This window comes from Gasterosteus aculeatus, chromosome 15 (genome assembly GCF_964276395.1).
Source record: "Gasterosteus aculeatus chromosome 15, fGasAcu3.hap1.1, whole genome shotgun sequence".
In the NCBI taxonomy this organism is placed as follows: Eukaryota; Metazoa; Chordata; class Actinopteri; order Perciformes; family Gasterosteidae; genus Gasterosteus; species Gasterosteus aculeatus.
Genome location: NC_135703.1, coordinates 5,417,537 through 5,440,254, shown reverse-complemented (window position 1 = coordinate 5,440,254; position 22,718 = coordinate 5,417,537). Strand labels below are relative to the sequence as shown.

The 22,718-nt window shown below is 47.4% G+C and overlaps 1 protein-coding gene across 3 annotated transcripts in view; it reads left to right on the top strand.

The window, feature by feature from the left end:
• Positions 1-2,179: 2,179 nt before the first annotated feature.
• The window catches only part of runx3 (RUNX family transcription factor 3), a 44,714-nt gene continuing 24,175 nt past the window's right edge, over positions 2,180-22,718 (top strand). For all 3 annotated transcript variants that reach the window (XM_040199743.2, XM_040199742.2, XM_040199744.2), the window contains exons 1-5: positions 2,180-2,414; positions 2,762-2,879; positions 19,981-20,219; positions 20,933-21,089; positions 22,377-22,481. In XM_040199743.2, the coding sequence (XP_040055677.1) occupies positions 2,822-2,879; positions 19,981-20,219; positions 20,933-21,089; positions 22,377-22,481 (559 nt within the window). In that variant the 5' untranslated portion in view covers positions 2,180-2,414; positions 2,762-2,821. The remainder of the gene's footprint in view (positions 2,415-2,761; positions 2,880-19,980; positions 20,220-20,932; positions 21,090-22,376; positions 22,482-22,718) is intronic.

Genomic DNA, 22,718 nt, shown 5'->3' with positions numbered 1-22,718 from the left:
ATGTTTACCTTGACAAAGGAGAAAAGGACGCAGAAAAATGTCCTGCTTCGGTGCACCGCTTTCTTCAAATGTCAAGTTTGGGCTACACAATGGAGCCAATTGCCATTCTTGCCCAATGCTGCGGGACGGTCCTCTATTTGTTTAGCTTTTCTCCAGTCCTCATTGAAAATACAGACGCAACGTCTCCCACCGCAAATGGACAAAAATAAGGAAATGGACAATAATCCGAAACAGTCTGCACTTGTGAAAACAGCGAGCGGAGAAGTACACCACGCTGAAATAAGATCGGAAAAACAAAACAACGTGAATTATTACCGACAACATGTCACACTAGCACAAACGTGTGCACGTAGAAAAAAAGCAAAGAAAATGCAAACTGTTCCGAGCTAAACCAACAACAGGCCCCTGCGATGCGAAGGCAGCGCGGCCTCCAAGAGCAGCCGACCCGAGGGAAACGTCTGGCAAAAAGGCTCCGCCGCCGAGTCCCCCGAGTGACAGCAGCGGGCCTCCCTCGGTCACACAGCTGTAATCCGTCCCCGGGCTGGCGGAGCCGGGGGAGTGGGGGGGGGGGGGGGGGGGGGGTGCCGAGGTCATGTCGGGTAGGTGTGAGGAGAGGAAGCCTCGGCGTCTGTGAGGTTACGTTCGGAGGCCTGCAGCGGCCGCGCGGACCGGACTGATAAAAGCTGCGGGGCCGCGGCTGTGGCCTCGGCGTTCGGCCGCACTCGCCGACCCGCCGTGTCATTTGGGCCGCGCTGCCGCCTAGCCGAGCGGCAACTGCTCATTTACAGGGCAGTGCGGCCTACCGGCAAAACTCTCTCCCTCACACACACACACACTCAGAACATGGTACTGTATATACACATACAAACACGCGCTGTGGTCCGCGCAGTCCGGCAATTAGCACGGGTTAACGTGGGCTGACATCCACACACAAAGGAGTTTGGAGCAGCAGCGGGATCGAAAAGAGCACACAACATCTCACACACACACACACACACACACCCACACACGTACACGGGTTTCTATGGAGAGCTTTCGGGTCACATGTGGGACCAGACGGTGGTTTGGGTCGGTTGGTCCCGTGGCCAGACATGGTCAGCGTGTCACTGAGAGAGACGGGAGAAAGGAGAGAGGAAGTGTGGATACCACAGGTTTGCACATGCCAGTGATTTGTGTACTAACACACACACACACACACAGTCACACACACAGACTGGCAGAAAATGTGCTGCAAGATTGTCAAATTATCAGCACCACAGCATAACAATTTGTCTTACTCAGTTCTGTTCTTCAGCTCAGTTCTTCAGAATCTGAAGTAACATGAATCACTTCCTGTTTTTCTCACAACTGCAGGAGAAACTTATCAAATAAATAGAATCAAAAGTAAAGAAAAAAAAGAAAGAGCAGTAATGGCCTAACCCAGAAAAGTGTGTGAACCACAATCAGGTTAAATCACTTGTGGAGGGAAAACACTACACGAAACACTGTGCTTTTCTTTGCCTTTTTTCTCAAATCAAAATGACCGTTGAAAATGAAATGTTTCCAAGCACAGCTAACTGAACTGTGTGTGTATATTAAATATAGAGGACAATATTGCTCAAAAGACCAACGTCAGCAACCGACAGTGCTGCTTCTAACGAGGCAGCGGTCTCGGTACCATCGGGCGGCGAGGGGAGGGCCCAAACCACCGATTCCTACCAACACAAATGAGATGTGAGTCAGACCAACGATAAAACCATGGCAGGGGACGAGACGCTCGGGGAGGTTCAGCAGTTACCCCCAAACTCCACGGCCATCCGTCAATTTCTCCCCTTCTGATTCACTGCCGCTCTTTCCCCTCTTTTTAGGAGTTTTTTGGCTCAGAAAACCTTCTGGGAGCCGCAGCCCGGTTTGAACTCAAAAGAAAAATAGAATGTTTCCAAAAAGACCCGGGCGACCAATGAGAAGAACGAGCGAAGACGCGCGAGTCAGGGAGGGAGAAGCATGGAAAGCAGAGAAAATAAAAATGCATAAAGAAAAGACGATAGGAGTGGGAGGGAGGGCGGAGGGGGTGGGAGGGAGAGGCCACGGTGACCTCACGTGACGCGTGCTCCACCACTCACGGAGGGGAGTGTGTGTGTGTCTCTGAGTGGAGGATGGCGAGAAGGATGCAGATACACTGTGGCTTTTTTAGCCTTTTACTAGCATCCACGCTGCAGTCGGGCCACCGCCGAGAACAGAGACAGACAGACCACGCTATCCAGCTAGCCGGCTAACCTCAGACCCCTCGGCTCGCCGTGTGACTGAGGACCGCAAGCCCGGGCCCTCCTCCGCCCCCCACCCCCACCCTCCGTTTCCACCCACCACCCTGGGCCCCCTTCAGCCTCGGACCCCCACCCCACCCCCCCCACCCACTCATCTCATCTCCAGTGCCGGTGAGTCCACCACCTCCACACCTGGAGACCCTGTTGCTGCTGTTTGCTTCCGATGAATCTGTTTCACTCGCTCTCTCTCTCTCTGAAGTGCCATCTCTCAGAGTTTCTTCCCTTCTTTCCACCTCTCTCACACGCTGCTGCTGTTAACACGAGCTGCTGCTGCTGCTCTCTGCAGACTTGTGGCTTGGGATTCCTGCGGTGGCCACAAACCCTAGATTCTTGGTTGCAAAAGGGCTCCGAGCTGCAGGAGTTTTGTCCTCTCCTCACTTCTCTCTCTGACTCGCACTCGCTCACTTGTGCTTTTTTGACTTTTGATTTTTTTTTTTTTCAATTCTATCCCCTCCAAGGTCGGTTGGAATCGCACGCAGCAACGGGCGCTGTCCCCCGCTGTTCTGGTGTCCCCCGTCATGGCATCAAACAGCATCTTTGACTCTTTCTCCAACTACAGCAGCAGTCTACTCAGAGGTGAGCGCTGATCCTCCCCTCTACCCCCCACCACCACCTTCCTCCCTCCCATCACCATCCCACCTTCTGTCCACTTGAATGTGCAGCTTTCTTTGTTTGACAACTTGTTTGTTTTGACCAAAAAAAGAAAAAAATCATCACAGGCATTTCTTCAATGCGTTTGTTTCTCTTTCCACACACACACACACACACACACACACACAGACACGCTTATATGAGTTGACTCATATTGGAGTCCTGTGTTTTCTGTAGGCTTGATGGGAGTAGCGCCGTAATGGGATTCTCACCACAGACGTTCATTATCAAGAGAAACTCTCTGTGAGAATCCGAGCTCAGAGGCTCCATGTGACCGGGCCCTTTACCGGAACGCGGCAACGCGATAAAAGAGAAAAAGAAACAAACATATTAGGCTCTCTCACTGCTTTACTTCCACGAGGTACTTTTGGTCTGTGTGGTGAAGTGAGTGCACTAAGCTTGGCGACGCTCAACGCCAGCCTCAACAAGGAAACCATTTGTTGCCATGGCAACTCCAATCAGACAGCTTTCACTTGCAAATAGTGTGGTTGAAACGTCTACCTGATTCTGACTGCAATACTTTTGTTTATTTGCATTTCGTTTTATTTCTGACGAATGATGACGAACGCAAAAAAGGCGAAGTGGTCTCAAGTCCCGGGCTTGTTAATGCCGGCCAGGGGGGACTCCGTTGTTACCACGGTGACAGCCGCCAAAAGGCAGCAGCAAAAAAACTAAATCTCCTTCCCAATTAAGGCCATGTTGCAGTGTTAATTAGAGGCAGCCAAAGGAGAAGCACTACCAGCTCCTAATTGTTTGCAGCAGAGTGTATCTTAAAATCTCTGGAGCCTCACACGCGTACAGACACACACACACACACACACACACACACGCGGTACATCTGTGCCTCACATGTGAACAATCCTCTGATAGCCTCAGCGGAACCGCAGTGACAGGGGATGATGTTCCAGTGTACTCACTGCTTCTACAGACACCCGGGCATTTAGAGTTTCCTCCTGACAAGACAGGCCCTTTGCCCCCATTTTCTCCTCCAGACCCGCCGGATCTGCATCCCGTTATCTCCTCACTGTTTGCAGATCAGCGTGTGACTTCAGGATTCTCGGCTTTGGAGCCGTTCTAACGCGATGTGCTCTCAGGGCGCCTGATTTTGATTTTTAAGCCTATAGCCAGAGCAGCGAGACGGGCTGTGAGACAGTAGGTCAAGGCGGTGGGAGGGGGGGGGCATTTAAAGCTGTAATCATCCATTGGATATCATTAGTGAATATGCAATATGTAGTCGGGAGACTGAAACCGAACTGCAGGAGAACAAAGGCCAAAAGTCATTTAAAAGAGCCGGTTCAATCTGAAAGCATTTCTAATCGGGACCACCACATGTAAGCGAAATACCCCAGCGGTGAGTCTAACAACTTGCATTACACAGGCGAAGCAGTTTGGCAAGTTCTCTTTTTTTTTTTTTGCGACCCAAATCAAACTGAATTTAAGAGGAAACTGCTAGAAAAAAAAATCAAGGAGGTTGTTAAATGTCTGGCGTCCGGAGCTCTGATTTTAATGCAGTGAGACATGAGGCCGGTGGAAATAATGTATCATCTATTCAGAGGTAGGAAATATTGATGTAAGCAACAATTGAACAATCACACAAAAAGGAAATAGGCTGAAGTCCTTTACTTTCAAAATGTTTGATTCCTCACCCAAATAAAATGATTTAAATCCTTAGAATCGTTATTTTTCAGTCCACTAACTTTGAGTTGTTTTGAGAAAAAATATCCCAACAACACAAGCACTATTTGTCTGCGTTGTAGGTTTCATTGACTTTTTTTTTTTTTACATCTCAGCCTCTCTCACGGTGCAGACAGAGAACACATTTCGCGTGAGAAGCGAGAGATCGCCTCACCTCAGAAACCTCAGTCCTATGCTCGAGCTCCAGGAGGGACCCGCACGAGCAGAACATATGACACGTACACGCCGAGCAATAAAAGGAACAGGTGGCGCAGCACGTCGCTGTTACGCCGTCAGGTTCGGCCGAGGGGGAAAAGAGCTAAGCTCAGCTAATATGGCGTTTGGCCTCGGAGAAAGAAAGAAAAACTAAGAGGCGGAGAGCGTCGCGTCGACAAAGCGTTAATCTGATGACTCGCAGTGCTGCTGCAGTTCACTGATAATAACCACAATGGGGCTGTACACCTGCTAACCCTCACACAGCAGCACCGCCATTTAACCATAAAGCAGCATTTCTCTCACACTTTCACACCTACATTTGATTTACTCAACAAAAAAAAAAGAAAAAGACAAGCCAGACGTTTCCCCTGTGAAGCAGAGTTGTATAAACTTTACTGTGTTTCCCGATGCAGGTGGAGTACCTGTAGGTTTGTAGCAGCGGCTCATGTCTTTGGGAGGGCGGTTTTCTACAGGGGTCCATTTTCTTTTGGGGAGGCGGCGTCCTTTTGCGGCCGAGCGAAGGGCTCCTGGTTTATTAGGGTGGGAATGGTTTTAATACGTTTGGCTTTTTGCGCTGCGTGAATGGAAGTGAAGGCTTGTGTGGGACAAAAGGGGCCGCGTCGCCTCGCCGCAGGGGTGGCGGAGGCTATTATTTCGGAGGATTCCGGGAGGTTGGTCTGGTTTGTTCTGCAAGCTTCTAGGAGGGGAGAGAAAGACTTGACGCACAGTTTCGAGAGAAACGCGTGAAGATGAATCATTCACAGGGGGATAAACCTGGAGATGAACTTCAAGCTAATGACCACTGACAAATAAAAAAAAGGCTCTACACGGTAGCTCAGGAAAAGAAAAGGGCGTTGCGTTCTACAGAACACATGGCTGGCCTCCGGGGAATTCATTAATAACATACGGCGGGGAGCCACCCCACTCCCGATTTTTGAATTAACATGCTTGATTGGAGGCCATTTAAAGCCCCGCTGCGTGTGAGGCCTCCTGCACGACGCCAAAACATGAAACCTGGCCGAGCCGGTTGAAATCTGTAACCAGATATTAAGAGTTTCAATATTCTAAAGTGAAAGCAAAATAATAGAAAACTCATGGCAGTCACAGAGCGGTAAAATCCTGTCTCCAATTTAGCAGACTATAATATCTATTTATAAAGCTCGAGGCATATTGGATGTGGGGGGAACCGATCTGGACTTGATTAGGACTGTAAGCGTTTTTGGAGGTACTTATTTACTTTTTGGTCCGTCTCGCCGTTTTCACCGTCTGTCAACACGCCTTCACGGCGAACACTCTCAGGAGTCGCCGCAGTCAGATGGCTTCCAGGTAAGAGCGCGCGGAGGGGCGTGCTGATTATGCGGTCGTCTAATCCCGAACCTGCCTCCGCCCTTTTTTGGCTTGATCTCAGCGGCGCGTTGGTCAAGGTTAAAGTCGCGCTAAGTGTGGCAGTAAATACAATTTTCTGGTGGTCGACAACCAACCACAGCGGCCATATTCTTTTCAGCCGATCTGATAATATGGATTTATGCCGTAGGTTTCACTTACACAGTGGGAGCAAGCGGCATCCAGCTAGGAGCACAGTTCATCCAGACTTTAGTCTGAGCCTCAAACCAACTGTGACGTGATTGAACGTGGCGGCTGTGAGAGCGGCGAGCTGTGACTGCGCACTAAAGTCTTCCATGATGATGAAAAGAGAAGCGCTCATGAATAAAACGTGTGAAAGACACAGATGTCCAAATATGATGGAAGTAAGAGGAATTCAAAACGTCTAGACTGGGACGGTGAAAAAAAAAAGAAATCGAAACAGGAACTGGGTACATGCTGGAAGGAAAATACGCAGACCTTTTGAAGAAAAAACGCTTGCACAATTGGATAACGAGGTGGAAATGATCAGAGGATGAAATGGTTTTGCTTGATTTTTCAAAAAAAGTACTGACTGTACCGGACTAGACTAGATTCTTCTGCTGTGACTCATTTCTTTATGGTTCATTTGCTCCACTTACGAGCTAATAACATTTCAGAGAAATTAAACCCACGTCACCGTTTCAACATTAGACACTTCATGATCTCGTGCGTCCTGCATGGTGGTCGACTAAATTAAGCATAGGCCTGTCTCGCAATTTTTAGTTTCTTAATTCTGCTAAGCCTAACCCTAAACCACGGGCCAGACCCACGGCCTATTACATGCTGAGGCTGGGGTTACAGAAAGAAACAGCATTAATATAATCTTATTTATGTATTGTTAACCCTAAAGTCACGTTGGTATGTGCAATTTGCTTGCAACTGTTGTCAAAGTTGCAAATAAGTTAAACAATTGAATGTAAAAGCTGGAATAAAAACTTTGTTTTATCACAGGTTTAATTAGATTTACGAACTCTGGCTACAACTAGAGAGAGCTGTGACCCGAGTCAGACAAAGAAGACTTATTGTTTAATACCTCCCGGTATTGTTAACCAGATGTTGTCAACAACATCATCATCTCTGCACTGAGCAAAACTGCCTCTGACTAAGCACAACGTCGATGGCTGTGCACTTTTGTTTTTAACATTACTGTTGCATTCCTAGCCACAAATTGCTTTAATGGGCGGGCACGGGTCTGGTCGGCAGCACATAAAATGACTCAAACTTATTGAGATCCCACATGTTCAGAAACATATCAGCAGACAGAAAACTTTTTTTAATATCATTTATATTTGAGCTTAGATGGAACACAGAGGGAACAGAGGGTTTTATCGTGTGTGTGAAAGTTTAGTGCAGATCAGAGGAACTCAGTCTGTCACCATGAAATAATTAAAAGCAATGTTTTCATGGACAAAATATCCTGCTTCCAGACTGAAATTTCACGTCATAATGAGCAACTTTAATCGTGCTCAAAACATCCTTATATATCCCTCTTCCCATAAGCAATAAAGGAAAAAAAAAAACGTAATTACGGTGAAGGAAAAACGCAGATAATGATAGGACGCGAGAGGCTGCCGGCTATGAAATGTTTTCTGATTCTCGTTTTTTTCCCAGATTCTTTATTTCAACTTGTTTACATACGGTTAATTGTCGCTGCAGCAATAAAATGTGTTTTTCGGGTTGCTTCTTCCCTCCTCTCAAACATAACTCTAACCGCAGGTAATTGATGTTTGCAGAGACAGCATTTCAAGAATGGGAGTTTAGTTTTCTCTTGGCCTGTTCACTGGGGAGTGCAAATAGATGACTGTGCTGCCTGCATCGGTCACTGGCCCACCTAAATGTGCTTTTCAACACCAGCACTTTTGCACTATTGTTAATGTTGCGACTGAAAGACGAGTGAGGGACCGGTTCGACATTTTGGGACATGCGCCTTCTGGCTCTCTTTATGAGAGTTGGACGAGAAACCTTTCTACCAATTTCACATATCAAGATAAACTTGTGAGCTCAACCTTGCTTGGTTCTTTCCAAAGGACACAATATCTGCATATCAACATCCCTAATTAATCTCTGCAAAATGTAATCACTGCTATTCGTGGCTGCCATTTATAACCCAGAATTACTGTTTTAAAATCACACAAATTCATGCAAAATGCACCAAACGATCCGTCAGCCTTGTACTGCAGCGAGTTTTCTCCTGGCGTAAACCTGAGCGAGCGTGTACTTTCTCTACAGCTGCTTACTTCTGTATTGGCTCAGCAGGCAACACCATGCCAGGGATTCCCCCTCAGCTGTGCAGCAGAAGTGGCCCCTCCATCTCTTCTCCATAGTCCGTCTCATGTGAGGTCACTCCGTCTGCTGCGCAGTCACTTCTCACGGTCGCAGACGGGGCCGTCACGAGCGCGAGGAGCGCGCAGGGATCTTTGCGTGTAGTTACACAAAACTGCCCCTGGCGTGTAAAGGCCACACACACACACACACACATAAAGTCAGCCCTCCACACCCCCTTGCTGAGTCAGAGAGGCGCACTGTATGTCAACATGACGGCCGTGACGTTCTCCCCCTCTAAGTGCTGTCTGACCTCACCGTAATAGCTGGTCAGGACTAACATTCGGTCTTAGTCCAGCCGTGACCAAACGGCGCAGGACTAAACTGAGAGTATATCAGTAACTGACATCTTCATTTCCAAAGTATTTGATCGACAACAGGGAGGGTTTGTAGAAACTTATTAGATTCAATGTCACAAGATCCCTGCTCAGTCTAGAGATGGACTCTAATTGGTGGTCCTAAGAAGATCTTGATCTTTGCTGAGATCAATCGTGCAGATTCAAATAACAGTTAACAGCAGGATGGTAACACATTCCGTCAGAAGGAGCGTGGCCGGTCCTCCCGACGGGGAGACCTCCCCGCAGCTTTTAGCACACCAGCTAGCCCTCTTATAACACTGCCAACCTGGCAGAAAGACATTTGTGTAAGAAGGGCCTGACGGACTTGAACACAACTTCTCCCCTTTAATCAGCGTGATGACATAAGAGGCAGACGGCGAGCCAGTCACGCAGTCGGTACAGAGTTTGATTAACCTAATCACCAGGCAGCCAGGCTCCAGGCCGCCTGATTGGGTTTGTAAACGCTCCTTGTCATCGTCGTGTCATTAGCTCGTCGTTAGCCGCGGCCGCCTTGACGTGGAGCAGCGACGTGCGCGAGCCTCAAACACAGCAATCAGCGGATTAGTGTGCAGTTACAGCAAAGCCTCGGTGGACGCCTCAGGCTGTGACTCAAAGTCCTGCCTTACTCCACGTGGCCGGGGTGCCAACTGCGCACTGCCGATTAGCGATGGGAGGCGATGAGAGGAAACATTCAGTCACTTTGGACACGCGGGTGGTTTCCCGGACGGAACAGTGGGTCCCCGCGGCGGCTTTTGAAGAGGGTTCATTTTCCTTTTGATTCAATTTAGAATCAATTGGAATGATTAAAGATAATCACTTACTGTGCAAAAAGTCTGGGACTCAGACCTCGTGAGGTATGACAATAGCATGTGTCTAAGTGCTCTCCTGAGCTCTTTGGCTTGCTGGCCGGGAGTCGAACACACCCGGGGACCAACCGAGTGCCAACCGAGTGCTTTCCAAGTTGTCTCACGTCTGCAGAGGAAAGTGGCACGAACGTTTGTCAGGAAAAAAACAACGTCGGGGGTTGCTGCTCTAATCTGGTTGAATCGGGCGGTGTTCGGGAGGCTGATCCCCCTTACGAAGAGGAAAATGAATGCAAATTCAATATTAAGGGGCTTTTTGAAGTCCATTGTAAGTTGAATGAGAGTGACGGAACCTGGAATGACCCCCGTTGAAATAGTCCCTGAACAGCGAGTTGAGGGACAAGCGATGACAATGGATGAAAAGTTGGAAGCGTGCACATGGTGTGCATTTGCACGTGTTTACACATGGCTACGCTTGAATGTGTGCGTGCGGGGACGTTCTGCGTGCACACACAGCCATTAAAATCCATTTGAATGCAAATACACAATGCAGCTAAGAAAAAATACGTCGGGCCCAGCGCCCGGTTGGCAGAGTCCTCATCGACTTGTGTTTGGCTGCTTAGCGTTCAGGCCGCTCATTGCATACGATACATATCTCATCGTGTTCCTCTGCGGTCCAAAGTAACAGGGACCTAGTCTCAAGAAATAAAAACATGTGGCTTTTGTTGCAGGGAGGAATGAACAACAGCATTCCGTGTGCAACCACATCAAAGGTCCCCCTCGCCATGGGGCTAAATGAGGGCAGACTGCCCTGCTCGCCCCTCCTGACAGCACTGCCATTAATTAACCAGAGATCTACGACGGACACTTCGTCTTCATCACTTTCCCTCACATCTTCACGCTAATCTCGGGCAATGTCTTTTTTTTTTTTTTGTCTTTTCATTTTTTTTTTAAACACGTATGGCTTTTCTTCGGGGTTCCGGCGAGAACGGACAGCCACACAACAAGCACAAAGGGGCATTGTCTGCTGGTGAAAATGTGGTTTACAGGCTCTGCTATAATGGCGGCGGTGGTTGCTGGAAGCCATGCGCACTTCCTTAATATTCAACTCACATGCGATTTCATTTTAAGAAAAAGGCCCGAGCTGTGGGGGCTTCGCCTTTGTGTGAGAGCGACGCCTCACAACTTATTTTCCCCTCTCACCCCCCCCCCTCCCCGCTCTTCTCCCCCTCCGCACCCACACACACACACACACACACACACACACTGGCGGCGCAACTATATTTGCGTTGTGCGTCTGTAGCTGTGGAGCAGAGCAGGCTGCGTTGCTGGTCGAATGTGTTTCGGGGGGCCGTCAGACTGAAAGGCTTCCAGCGCTGCGATCTGTCTCCTCTCCCCCGTCAGCATACGAGCTGTTTGATCTGACGGAGAGACTCCATTAGAGACACACACGGGGGGAAGTTCAGCTGCTGGGAGGTTGGATGGCTTCAGCAGTCAGAGTAGCCGCTCCGAGAGGAAAAAGGTTTGCACATGCAGTCTGGTTGCAATCTTGGTGTCTCGCTGTGTGTCTATAAATGTCTCTGCGCATTACTTGTCCTTATACTAGGTGTGTGTGGTTGCACGACGAGCGCAACGCAAGAAATCCCAACTGGGCAGACATATTTTGGGGCTCCGTCGGGGCAAAAGGGGGTGATGACGCAGTGGATAATGAGATCATAAACGTGCGGTGCTGCTGAGCTGAAATGACGGAGGGGGAAGAGAGTTAGTGTGCTGAGGCTGTGGGAGAAGCGAGTAAGACGCGCTTGCGTTCTTCGACACACATCGTGGCTTTCCACCAGTGTCACGGTGGTGATGACCTCATAAACCCGGGCCGCAGTCCATTCTTGTTGCCGCCGGTGTCGGGGTGGTGAATTGGTCGACGATGGTTTGATAAATATGCGTCGACGGTTCGCCCACAGACCGTCGCTATACGCTCCCTACATTTAATGTGGCTACGACTTCCGCCGATCCGACTCTCTCTGACAAATGACTGGATCCTCCATAGACTGCGTTTACAGGGTTTATACTAGGGGATTGGTACTGAGATTTACATTGTAATCGTCCGCTTGCACGGTGTGATAGCTGTTAACAAAAAGGAGCAGGGAGTAGATGTGGCCGCCGTCAGGCATCGGCCTGCTGATCTGTGTGTGGCAGCTGGGCTCTGGCAGGGCTTTGGCACCGGGGCTGCATGGCAGTTAAACTGTCACTGGCAGGAACTGTAAATCTTTTGCAGAAGGTGAATGCAGCACGACGGTACCGCAGGTGTGTGTGTATATATATGTGTGTGTGTGTGTGTGTGTGTGTGTGTGTGTGGGTGCTCACCAGTTGCGAGTTTGCCACAGTAATGTACTTGCTGGTCTTTATGTCCTTGTCTCTTAACCATTCTGAGAGAAGCAGCTTTCAATTTTTTTTTGGACAGATTTGCCAGAGTCAGAGTGTGTCAGGATAGTCTTGTGTGTACGTGTGTGTGTGTATCTGTAGGGGGTGGGGGTGCTGTCACTTTGGCAACACAACTGCACATATTGCAGCGATTACCACAACGGAAAAATGTTTTTCTGCAACATGCAATTACTACAGATTACAGATTGCTGTCCTTGCATCAGAAGCTCTCGCTTGAAAAAGGAGAAACACAGGGCAGTTTGTGTGTGTGTGTGTGTGTGTGTGTGTGTGTGTGTGTGTGTGTGTGTGTGTGTGCGTGCATGTCGTTACACACAAATAGACAGACAGACACAGAGACAAAGAAAGATGAGAAATGATTATAGCGCACACTAAAAACCACAACTGAAAGAAATGGGGGAGTTGACATATTTACGGGACTCATTTAGATGAGTTACACTAACTTTCAGAGGTAAATAAAAAACCCTGAGACAAAAATACAATAAGTCATTCAGTGAAATGAAGAAAAGCAGAGCAGGGGTGTCATATGCCCATCATCGTCAACACTATCTCATACACTGATGTCCTCGTGACGCACACAACCCTCAACGCCACAAGTCATATTAATTTCGGACATTACATTTTGTTGCAGGTTACAAATCACCCTGGGTATCAAAAAGCTTCGCTCAGGTCACACTAAACAATAAAGCCCAAAAGTGGTGCCCCGCAGCAAGGCAGGGCCCTATTTACTAACCCACCAGATCAAAACTCGACCCAAAGTGCTCCTATAATAGCAACTGGGTCCTTTTGGTGAGCGCACCATCCAATGCTACTTTTAGTGGGTTTCCAAAGAATAAACAGGCCCGGGAACCACATCACAGACTGCTGACTGTCATCGCTGGGCGAGTGCACCCGACGGATGATGTGAGGGCGGAGCGGCCATGACACCGGGGTTTACACCGAGTCACTCCCAGGCCGCCGCCCCCCCCCACCCCCCCCAACCCCCGGCTGGGGTGTGGTGTGCGCCATTGAACAGTCACTGAGGGGACAGGGAGGGGAGGCCGACCACGATCAAACCCCCCCGAACACTGATCACAGTGAAGCCGCCGGCGTCTCACTGGGCCTTTCCTGACTCACGTGGTTATTGTGACCGGGAAAGCGGTGCTTGATTTTTGGGCAACAACGGGGCTATTTTTGGGAATCTGCGATTATGGAACACGCACCAAACCCCCTCAAGAGCGACACAAAGTCGGATCTTCGGGAGAAAGTAACAGAAGCACAATGTTAAAATATTCTGTTACACGTAAAAGTGATTGTAAAAGTACATTTAAAATCCTATCAAAGTAGAAGGGGGAAAAGAAGGTGGCGGTGGCGCGTGCAAGGTTGATGGTTTGAATCCCGGCTGCTCCACGTCCCATGTTGAAGTGACCCTGAGCAAGATACCTGACCCCCCCTAATTGCTCCCCGGGCAAAATGTAAAAACCACGGGATAAAAATGCAATGTAAGTCGCTTTGGATCAGAGGGTCAGCTGGGTGACATGTAATGTAAAAAAAACTTGACAATATTGAATAACATTTACAGAGAAGGGGGAGGGGGGGGGGTCCTCCTCCAAAAAGTTCTTCTACCAAAAACTAAGCAATGGTCCAACATCTTTAACCACTATTATTGTAGCTAAATTATTATTTCATTATTTCTATGCATCATACCTTTGTCTACACATTTGATTAAAAACAGATTCTGTATTTCTAAACACCATATTGGTCCATTAATTACATCTGTTCACAAATGAAGAAAGGGGGGACGACAACAGGAACACAGGCAACTCGACTCATGTCATGTCGCTCACACGCGTTGATCTAAAGTTAGCCGACATTTGCTCTTGATCGTGACAAACCAACTAAGCAGTAAAACTGTAAGACGCCTAGTGTCCATCCATCCATCCATCCATCGTCAAACCGCTTATCCTGCACACAGCGTCGCGGGGGGGGCTGGAGTCCATCCCAGCCAACTTTGGGCGATAGACAGGGTACATCCTGGATTGGTCGCCAGCCAATCGCAGGGCTACACAGAGACACACAACATGCACTCCACACAGAAAGGCCACTGGGCCGAGTCGAACCCAGGACCTTCTTGGTGTGAGGCGACAGTGCAAACCACCACGCCACCGTGCCGCCCCAACTAGTGTCTTATTTATTATTTTTAAATATCTTACTGTTTTACATACTGAGACGTTATAACAACTCATTGATATTTACTTTTTAATGAGGTTAATCTTTAATAATGTATCGCAAACTGTCCAATAAATGTATTGCAGGCAATAACAACAGTTCCCTCTGGTATACAGCTGCACAAAATTAAACATACTTTCCATCACAGCTCTAGAGGAACATCAAACTCATCCCATAACATATTCAAAATGAAATGAAGTGTCAGAGAGACAAAAACACGAATGTAGTCTTTAAGAAGACCATTTACATCCAATGGACAGACATAAAAATGAGACGTCCCCCAGCAGCCATCACGCAGCTCAATTGATTCAGAGGACTTTTATAAGCCCTTGGCTTCGCGCTGCACCTTTTATAAAAATGTTGGCAGAATATTAAAGATGCATGCGATGAATGTGCTCATTGTCTGGTTACTGCATCTCAGCTCATCACGCTTACAAAGCAATTAGCTGCTGGGTTTTGGGAACAGTGCCATCCTCTTCATCATGTTTAGAATAATAAATACTCTATACAAGATCCTTGGAAAAGTTTAAAGTCGTGACACTCATGACTTACCGGATATGCCAAAAGTGGATAATTATGAAAGAAAACTTTTGGGGAATAAAGTCTTATAAGGCCAATAAGATCTAAAACGAAGTTTGAATACACAAGCGCATTCCATTGATCATTAAAGCAAACACGGGCAGCACTGGTGAAGAAGAAAAATAACAAATTCAGATGATCAAAATTGTTCAATGTGTTTCCGATTTTCTTGTCTGAACATCAAAATGGACGAAAATGACCACCAGTTGTGATGTGCTGACACATTGTGTAATCACAATTTGAGAAAGAATCAGCGATCAGAGCAGCGAGAGCCCAACAACCCAAACAGTCTGTACCCACTGGCTGTTGTTTAAAAGTTTCTCCGTATACTTGTGTATGTAAACACTGCGATGCTAAAATATGATTTGGCTTTGAGGGGACTGGCACAAATGGCTTTGGTGCCTTACATCATGCCCGCGGAGTCTAATCACAGACACTCTTGTCATATCAAGCAGAAAAAGTTCATTTCATAGCGAGCTACGTCTCAAAAAAAAAAAAAAAAGAGGAGGGAAGGGTAAACAAGCCCGGCGTTCCACAGCCACCGCAGAATTCATCATTCATACAAAAAAATACCCCAAGCCCCAAAGTAGAGCTAATTTAATCCGAGAGGAATAAAACTCCATTTCATAGAAGTCGCCCATTCACAACACTCATATTTCCACCGAGCAGAAACCCCCGGCTGAAATTCGAGCAGACACTTTTCGGAAGGAATGCATTCGGCGGGTTGAGGGCCAGAGCTTGCCCTGTAATTTGTGAATGTACAGAAATGTGCGACCGCCACAGCTCCTCTAAAGATAGAAATCGTTGTCTTATGTCATCGCTGAACCTCAAACTATATCTAATTGCCCCCGTAGCCCCCTTTTCCAAATGAATAGCTACCCATCCAAAGGCTTACGTGAGCGCGGCTGAAAATAGCCCGGGAGTTTACGCAGGCTAATAGATCAGATTCAGTAAAAAAAAAAGAAAAAGGAAAACAGGAAAAAAGCATCGCCGCGTATCCGAGACTGTCGCCATCCTCAAAGGGACTTTCATTTAAGCGGCACTGAAAGCCGCGTGGGTGGCATTTACAGGTACACGTTTGCGCCCCAAAGGCTCAGCACCGGTTGCTCTGCTAATGGGGGTCGCGCTCACGTTAGTGTCCACGATGTGAGTTGTAACGCCCGCACTACTTCTTTTCAAGGACTCCGGGGGAGCGTGAACTAAGCTTCCTTTTTCAACTTTTTCTTCAAATCCGATTGAGAACCGTTTAAGCTGCTTTGCTGTGTTTTTAGAGCCAACGAAACCATATTCTAAGGGAACCCTTCCTGGTTATGGGCGGCCATTACTATTAAGGCCCGGGACCACAAGGACCCTCTCTCTCTCTCTCTCTCTCCCTCTTTCTCTCTCACAAGTTTTCACTTAACAATTATGTGATGTCTTCATTTCTATCCGCAGGATTCATTTTCTTTTTAACCTTCAATAGTACGAATCCTATACGCCGAGGCCCATTTGAGGTGGGTCCGGGTTTCACATGTCCTCCACAAGTTCTGTCTTGATTTCAGGCTCAACCCACGCGGATCATTAAAAATCGTTCAGGGGCACGGTGGGCTCCGTCCTGGATGCCGGTGCGGCTGAAACCGTAGAAACTGCATGTTGAAAGGCGGAGGTCTAAATGTGACAGGCAGGCGCCCCGAGCACCCATTACGTCTGAGGAAGGCGGTCACATATTAATAATGAACTCGGGCAGCAGGGCGACTAAAATATCACCGGCATCGTCATTGTCCCAATCCAGCTGCACTCTAAATAGAGGCCTTGTGATAGGTGATCCGGTGATGTGATCAGATGTGATGTGCAGCTGGGGCTGAGAGATTAGAGTTCAACTGAGACGCACGAGGCATTTGGGGTTCCCTGACATTTTTAGGTAAAAAAAACTATAATCATCCGGCAATGGGGTCATTCTTGCAGAGTCCTGTCGTCGTCAACACTGAAATCACACGATTCTTGATATGACCTCGGGGGAGTAAGATAGAGATTATTTTTTAATGTGTCCCTGACACGCTACTGAACCACTGTCCTGGATCACCAAGCTAAACAACAACTGCCAAGTAAGAGGGTCAGAGAGTAACACCCAAAAAGAGGCACTGAAGATTAAATTACACAAAAATGACATTATGAGAGCTGCACAATTGGCCTTCTTTTTATAGTTCTGATATTTTTTTTATAAAATCTGCTTTTAAGTTAATGACAGTAGGAGGTTTGTGGCCAAGTTTGATCCCAGTTTGATCCAACATAAACTGCTAATTATGAAAATTTTATTTCTGAAACTGTCTCTCTTAACTCCCATTAATGTGAATGTAAAATTAAGGGACAACGAGAGGCACTCGGATGACTCTTCGTGCCACTTAACTGCACGTCATTTATTCTCATACAAGTAAACAACTTAAAAACCGCGGCATGTATAGTTAAACATCAAACGTCGATTGATTGGATCCATTGTAATATGCGCTTCAACGAAAAATCCAGAACTTATTGAATATTTCTATTGACGTCAATTGCCCTCTTTGTGTAATTCAATTTAAATATCTAGTTATTTTTATCGCGTTTTACCATTTAAATTGTTAGTTTTAATTTAGGAATTTCAAAATTAATTTGTGTAGCAGTTATATCGCAAAATCGTTCATAAAAAATGTCATATCCTAATCAATAAATAACTCCGTCGGTGCTCGCCAAATCCGACGCGGACGGTTTTAAAACACATTGGATCGTCGGCAGAATATTCAATAAAGTTAATCCACTAAATTCAAACGGACATGTTGGTCCATCTCGGTCCATCGCGCGGCTTCAGCGAGCGATTTTTTAACGAATAAATGTCAGAGTATTCATGATATTTCATTCATCAACAACATTGCAGACAATCAGGAAAAAAATAATTATAAAATGCAGGTGGAGGGGGGGGGACATGTCCCCGTGGTTTCTATTGAAAACGTAAATGCCCCACAGAGGGTGTTACTTTGACTCGCTAGATCTGCATTAATTCGGATGTCCCTCGGAGCACAGATTAAAGTTTCCTTTTGCTCTGCACATGAGAGGAGCGCGCGCGCCTCACAGCGAGCTGACAATTGAAAAGGCAAATGCGCCAACTAGTGTCCGAAAGCAGCATGACAGGAGGAGGGTGGGGGGGGGGGGGGGGGTCTGCAGGGCGTGCCATCATCTGATGTGACGTTCATACCATTTAAGAGTTCTAATGAATTCAGCCTCTGGCTCGCCCGCGCGCACGCACGCACGCACACACCCACACACGGAGCCGTTAATGAACAGTCGGGCCCGTCTGATGGAGAGGAAATGCGCACTTTTTTCTTTACTTCTCTTATTAATTCAGCGCAGACGTTTAAAATGATAGGAATCTGTCTTGTACCCAACTTCACTTGATGAAAGTGTTCTTCACCTGCAGAGGAGGAGTAGGAGATGTATTAGATTTTCAAAAAGGAATAAATGAGAGTAAAAACCACGGGGCCTTTGCGGTGTAAAGCCTCCCTCAGATACATTATAAACCGCTCCGGGAAAAACGTGTCAGGGATAAAAGTGCACGTTATTCATCGTTTTATCCATTAAACCTCACAATTGTTTTACATCTTAATCCATCACTTTGAATATCTAACTCATTACATGTGTTTATATACGAACCCTGTGGTATTAACTATAATTAAACATGGTGTTACTATAATTTAAAATAAATGTCGCGCAGCTCTAAAAAGATATAAAAAATATATTTATATAAAGCGTGTCACTTATTTTAACTCACTGTCTCCTACGTTCGGTCTGCATCACGTTAATGTTGGTCTAAAAGAACAAATAAAGAGAGCACAGAGAAAAGCACAGATATGTATCAATAATTCAGATCGCGTGTGTGTGTCAGCTTGTGTGGGTGTGCGCGCGCGTGTGTGTGTGTGTGCGCGCGCGCGTGACAACAGCGCAAGGCTCGGGGAAGGAGCAGCGGGGAGTCTGATTGGCCCGCTGAAAGTCCAGCCCCGCGCGCTCATTGGCGGAAATCCCCTGCGCGCTCCCAACCACCACGCGCTAAAATGACTCGGGTGAAATAATATCGCGGCACTCTGCACTGCGTCCAGCCTCGCGGCTCCTGCTCGCGCTCAAGGATAACTTTTTGAGGGGACGTTTCAGCTGGAGCGACGGGATATCTCCCCCCTTGTAACCGGGGTGACGTGGGCTTTTGCGGGGAGGGAAGAGACCCGCCGAGGATAAAGTTGCAAGAACAAAAGAAAGAAGGGACACTGACGTGTTGCATGGCTCCAGATATTCGGGCATGACACATTTTGTTTTGCGCTCTTTCTGTTTTTGCCCCCCCCCCCCCCTACTCCCCCTCGCCTCCTGCAGACGTGTGCGAGGAGATCTGAAGACGCGGTCTGGTGACGTTTGGCTGCTGAAGCGGTTCTTTATCACTCTTTTATAAAAAAACAAAAACAAAAAAACAATTGACTGGATTGTGGAACTTTCTGCAACGCGGCTGGACTACCCGATCACCGCCGACAGATCGGCCACCGACCGGCAATCAGCTATTTAGAAGTTTCATTGACTCATTTGAGATTGCGCAGCAAGAGCCCGGGCAGTGTTGATCTGTTGTCCCCACGCGGCTGAAGCTGTCCTTCAAGCGTGCGACGGATAAGACGCGTTCAGCACCCAGAGACATTTTGTTCGTCCGGTTTATGTTGTTGTTGTTGTTGTTGACGTTAGTGTAACACAGAGCAGCCCTGGTGTTCCCCGGGCTGTCACATCCTGTGCAGGTGATCTAGTGCTCAGTCATCAACACCTCGTTGTTTGCTGTTAAAGTCGCGAGGCTCTCCGTCCCTCAGACTCGGCGCGCTTTCGCCTCCATCCTTTTGCGCTCACACGGTGGACTCCTGAGGCCACCAGCGTCCGGAGGCAAAGAAGAAGAAGAAGAAGAGAGAACAACAACTGGGTCCCCCCCCCCCAAAAAAAGGAGTCCTTCTGTTCTCATACGACCCGGCCAGGTGGCACTGACCCAGACTGTTGTGATGCATATTCCCGTAGAGCCGCCCACCACCAGACGGTTCACGCCGCCCTCCACCTCCTTCCCCTGTAAGCTCGGAGACGGCAACGGGGCCATGGCCACCCCGGGGCCCCTGAGGTCAAGATCCGACACCAGGAACGTGGTGGACGTCCTGGCGGACCACGCCGGCGAGCTGGTCAGGACCGACAGCCCCAACTTCCTCTGCTCCGTCCTGCCGTCTCACTGGAGGTGCAACAAGACGCTCCCCGTGGCGTTCAAGGCAAGACACGTGGCTTCTAATTTCACTTCATTATATTTTTATTCGGATGACGCGGCCTGTGGTTTTCTGACTCTGGACAGTGCCAGACAATAAACTAACAAATAACATGAAGCAAATACATTATATTGAATAAAATAGTTTACCTTCAGTTTTGCGTTTATTAATAGTGCGCATCTGTTATTTTTTACTTTTGTGTAGAATACAAAATTATTCAACAGATTATTGTTATTCAATAGGTGTTGCTGTTATGGCCTTCCAGCGGCTCCAACCAGAATTATAGCATCTTTAATAGAATTGAATATATATGAGAGGTCTGAAATTAAAACACGACTGAGCAATCATACCTACTCCATTTATTTATTAGTATATTTTTGTATTATTGCTGATTTATAGTCTGGCCTCTTGTTAATGTTAAAACTACAAATCATCAAAAACATGTATTTGGATCAGATCCGAAGAACACGAGGACAAACATTGCTGTGGTACAATAAGGCACATATTATCCGCATTTTATAATATAATTTTAAATGTAATTTATCGGAGGGTTTCTAAATCCTGCATTTAAAATTATTGATGTAATGTTGTGCTGGGTTAGAGAAACATGTGAAATGTCCTGCTCAATATTATGGGAGTCAGATGCGGTTTTACGCGCGCATGTGTGTGTTCGGTTCGGTTCGGTGGCCCATAGTGACCGCCCGCGTTCTCCTGTGCAGGTCGTGGCTCTCGGGGATGTTCCGGACGGGACTCTGGTCACCGTCATGGCCGGGAACGACGAGAACTACTCGGCCGAGCTGAGGAACGCCTCCGCCGTGATGAAGAACCAGGTGGCCCGCTTTAACGACCTGCGTTTCGTGGGCAGGAGCGGACGAGGTGAGCTGAAACTCACACACACACACACACACACACACGCTCACACCAACGCGCGCGCGCAAACACACACACACAGTGAAAGAACGGCTGTAATGTCATCGGCAGCACTATTTGGAAACGCGATTATAATAATGTATTGGATCATATGTGTAAGTGGAGAGCTGACAGCTGATAGCGCGTTATTATTTCTTCATGAATATGACAACATTTAAAGCGTCTGTGACACGAGATGTTTAAACTATCGGTATCCCTGTTGTCCATTATAAATATATATATTTTTTAACGTTCCGATCTGGAATCATTTAGTCTCCGGTGGGGCTGTGGTGCCCCCTCGCTTTGCCAACGTACACGGGTGTCATCCGAAACATCTGGCCTGCGTCACGGTGAACATTTGTGATGTGACTTTCTGAATCCAGGAGGAAATAAATGGTTATCCACGTGGTGGCAATCTCACGGATGGATTGAAAAAACAAAAACATTCAGCTCCTGCGACGAGTCAAATAATCCCCAGCACCCAAAAGCCTCTGAAACGCAATATTCTTCAGGCTATTTTGTATTTAAAAACAAAACACACAATAACAGGCCTGCTGGACGGAATGTTGTGGTTAATGCATGTGCAAAAATATTGTTATATTGAATATATAATATATTTATATTCAGTATATTCGTATTTTTATTTTATTTTTTTGCCTGAAATGGGAGCCTCTTCTGATAGTTCATACTTAATTTAAATAATAACACAGCTGTGATTTTTATGAAGGGGTCTCCAAATAGAAAATAGAAATGTGGCCTTTACTCTTAATTTATTTAGTTAAGAACGCCACTCGAGGATTCTTCTTTCCTCCCACGTAGTCTCGTTTTAAAGTAGGGTGCGCTGGGAGCCGCTAGGTTGGCGGTTCGAGCCCTGGCCTCTGAGCAAGGCACCTAACCCCAAATTGCCCCCCAGGAAAAATGCAAAAAAAAAAATTCAATGTAAGTCGCTCTGGATAAAAGCGTCAGCTAAATTACATGAGATGTTTTAATGTCAAACTCCGTCTTGCCCCTTCGCTCCGACGATGAACCATTTGCGCTAAAAACCGAAAAATCGAAATCATACGCGCCTTTTAGGAGAGGTGGTCCTTTTCTCTGCAGCGGGACAAAGGCCGGTGGGGGTTTGAGGTTGAACAAGCGAGGTATTGTTGCGTCCAATAAGAGACAAACAAAAAGTTGGTGTATAATTGAAAAGGGGCCGTTTGCAGCGTGCAGCTCCCGCATTGAACCTCGTGGACGCGTCTCGCTGTGTTGCAGGAAAAAGCTTCACGCTGACCATCACCGTGTTCACCGGACCGCCGCAAGTGGCCACCTACCACCGCGCCATCAAAGTCACCGTGGACGGACCCCGAGAACCGCGCAGTGAGTACACGTACACGCGCACACGCGCATTGTTCCGACTAAAAGCGCATTGTGGTGTGATGAGAATGTCGCAGGCCCACCAGTTAGGAGCAGATACACCTCGTCCTGAAAGAGAGTGTGTGCGTGTGCGTGCGCGTGCGCGTGCGCGCGCGCGTGTGTGTGTTTTATATCTATATGGTAAAACAACCCAACGAGTCATATGCAGATTGCACATTAAAGTCACTCTGCAAGCTGTCT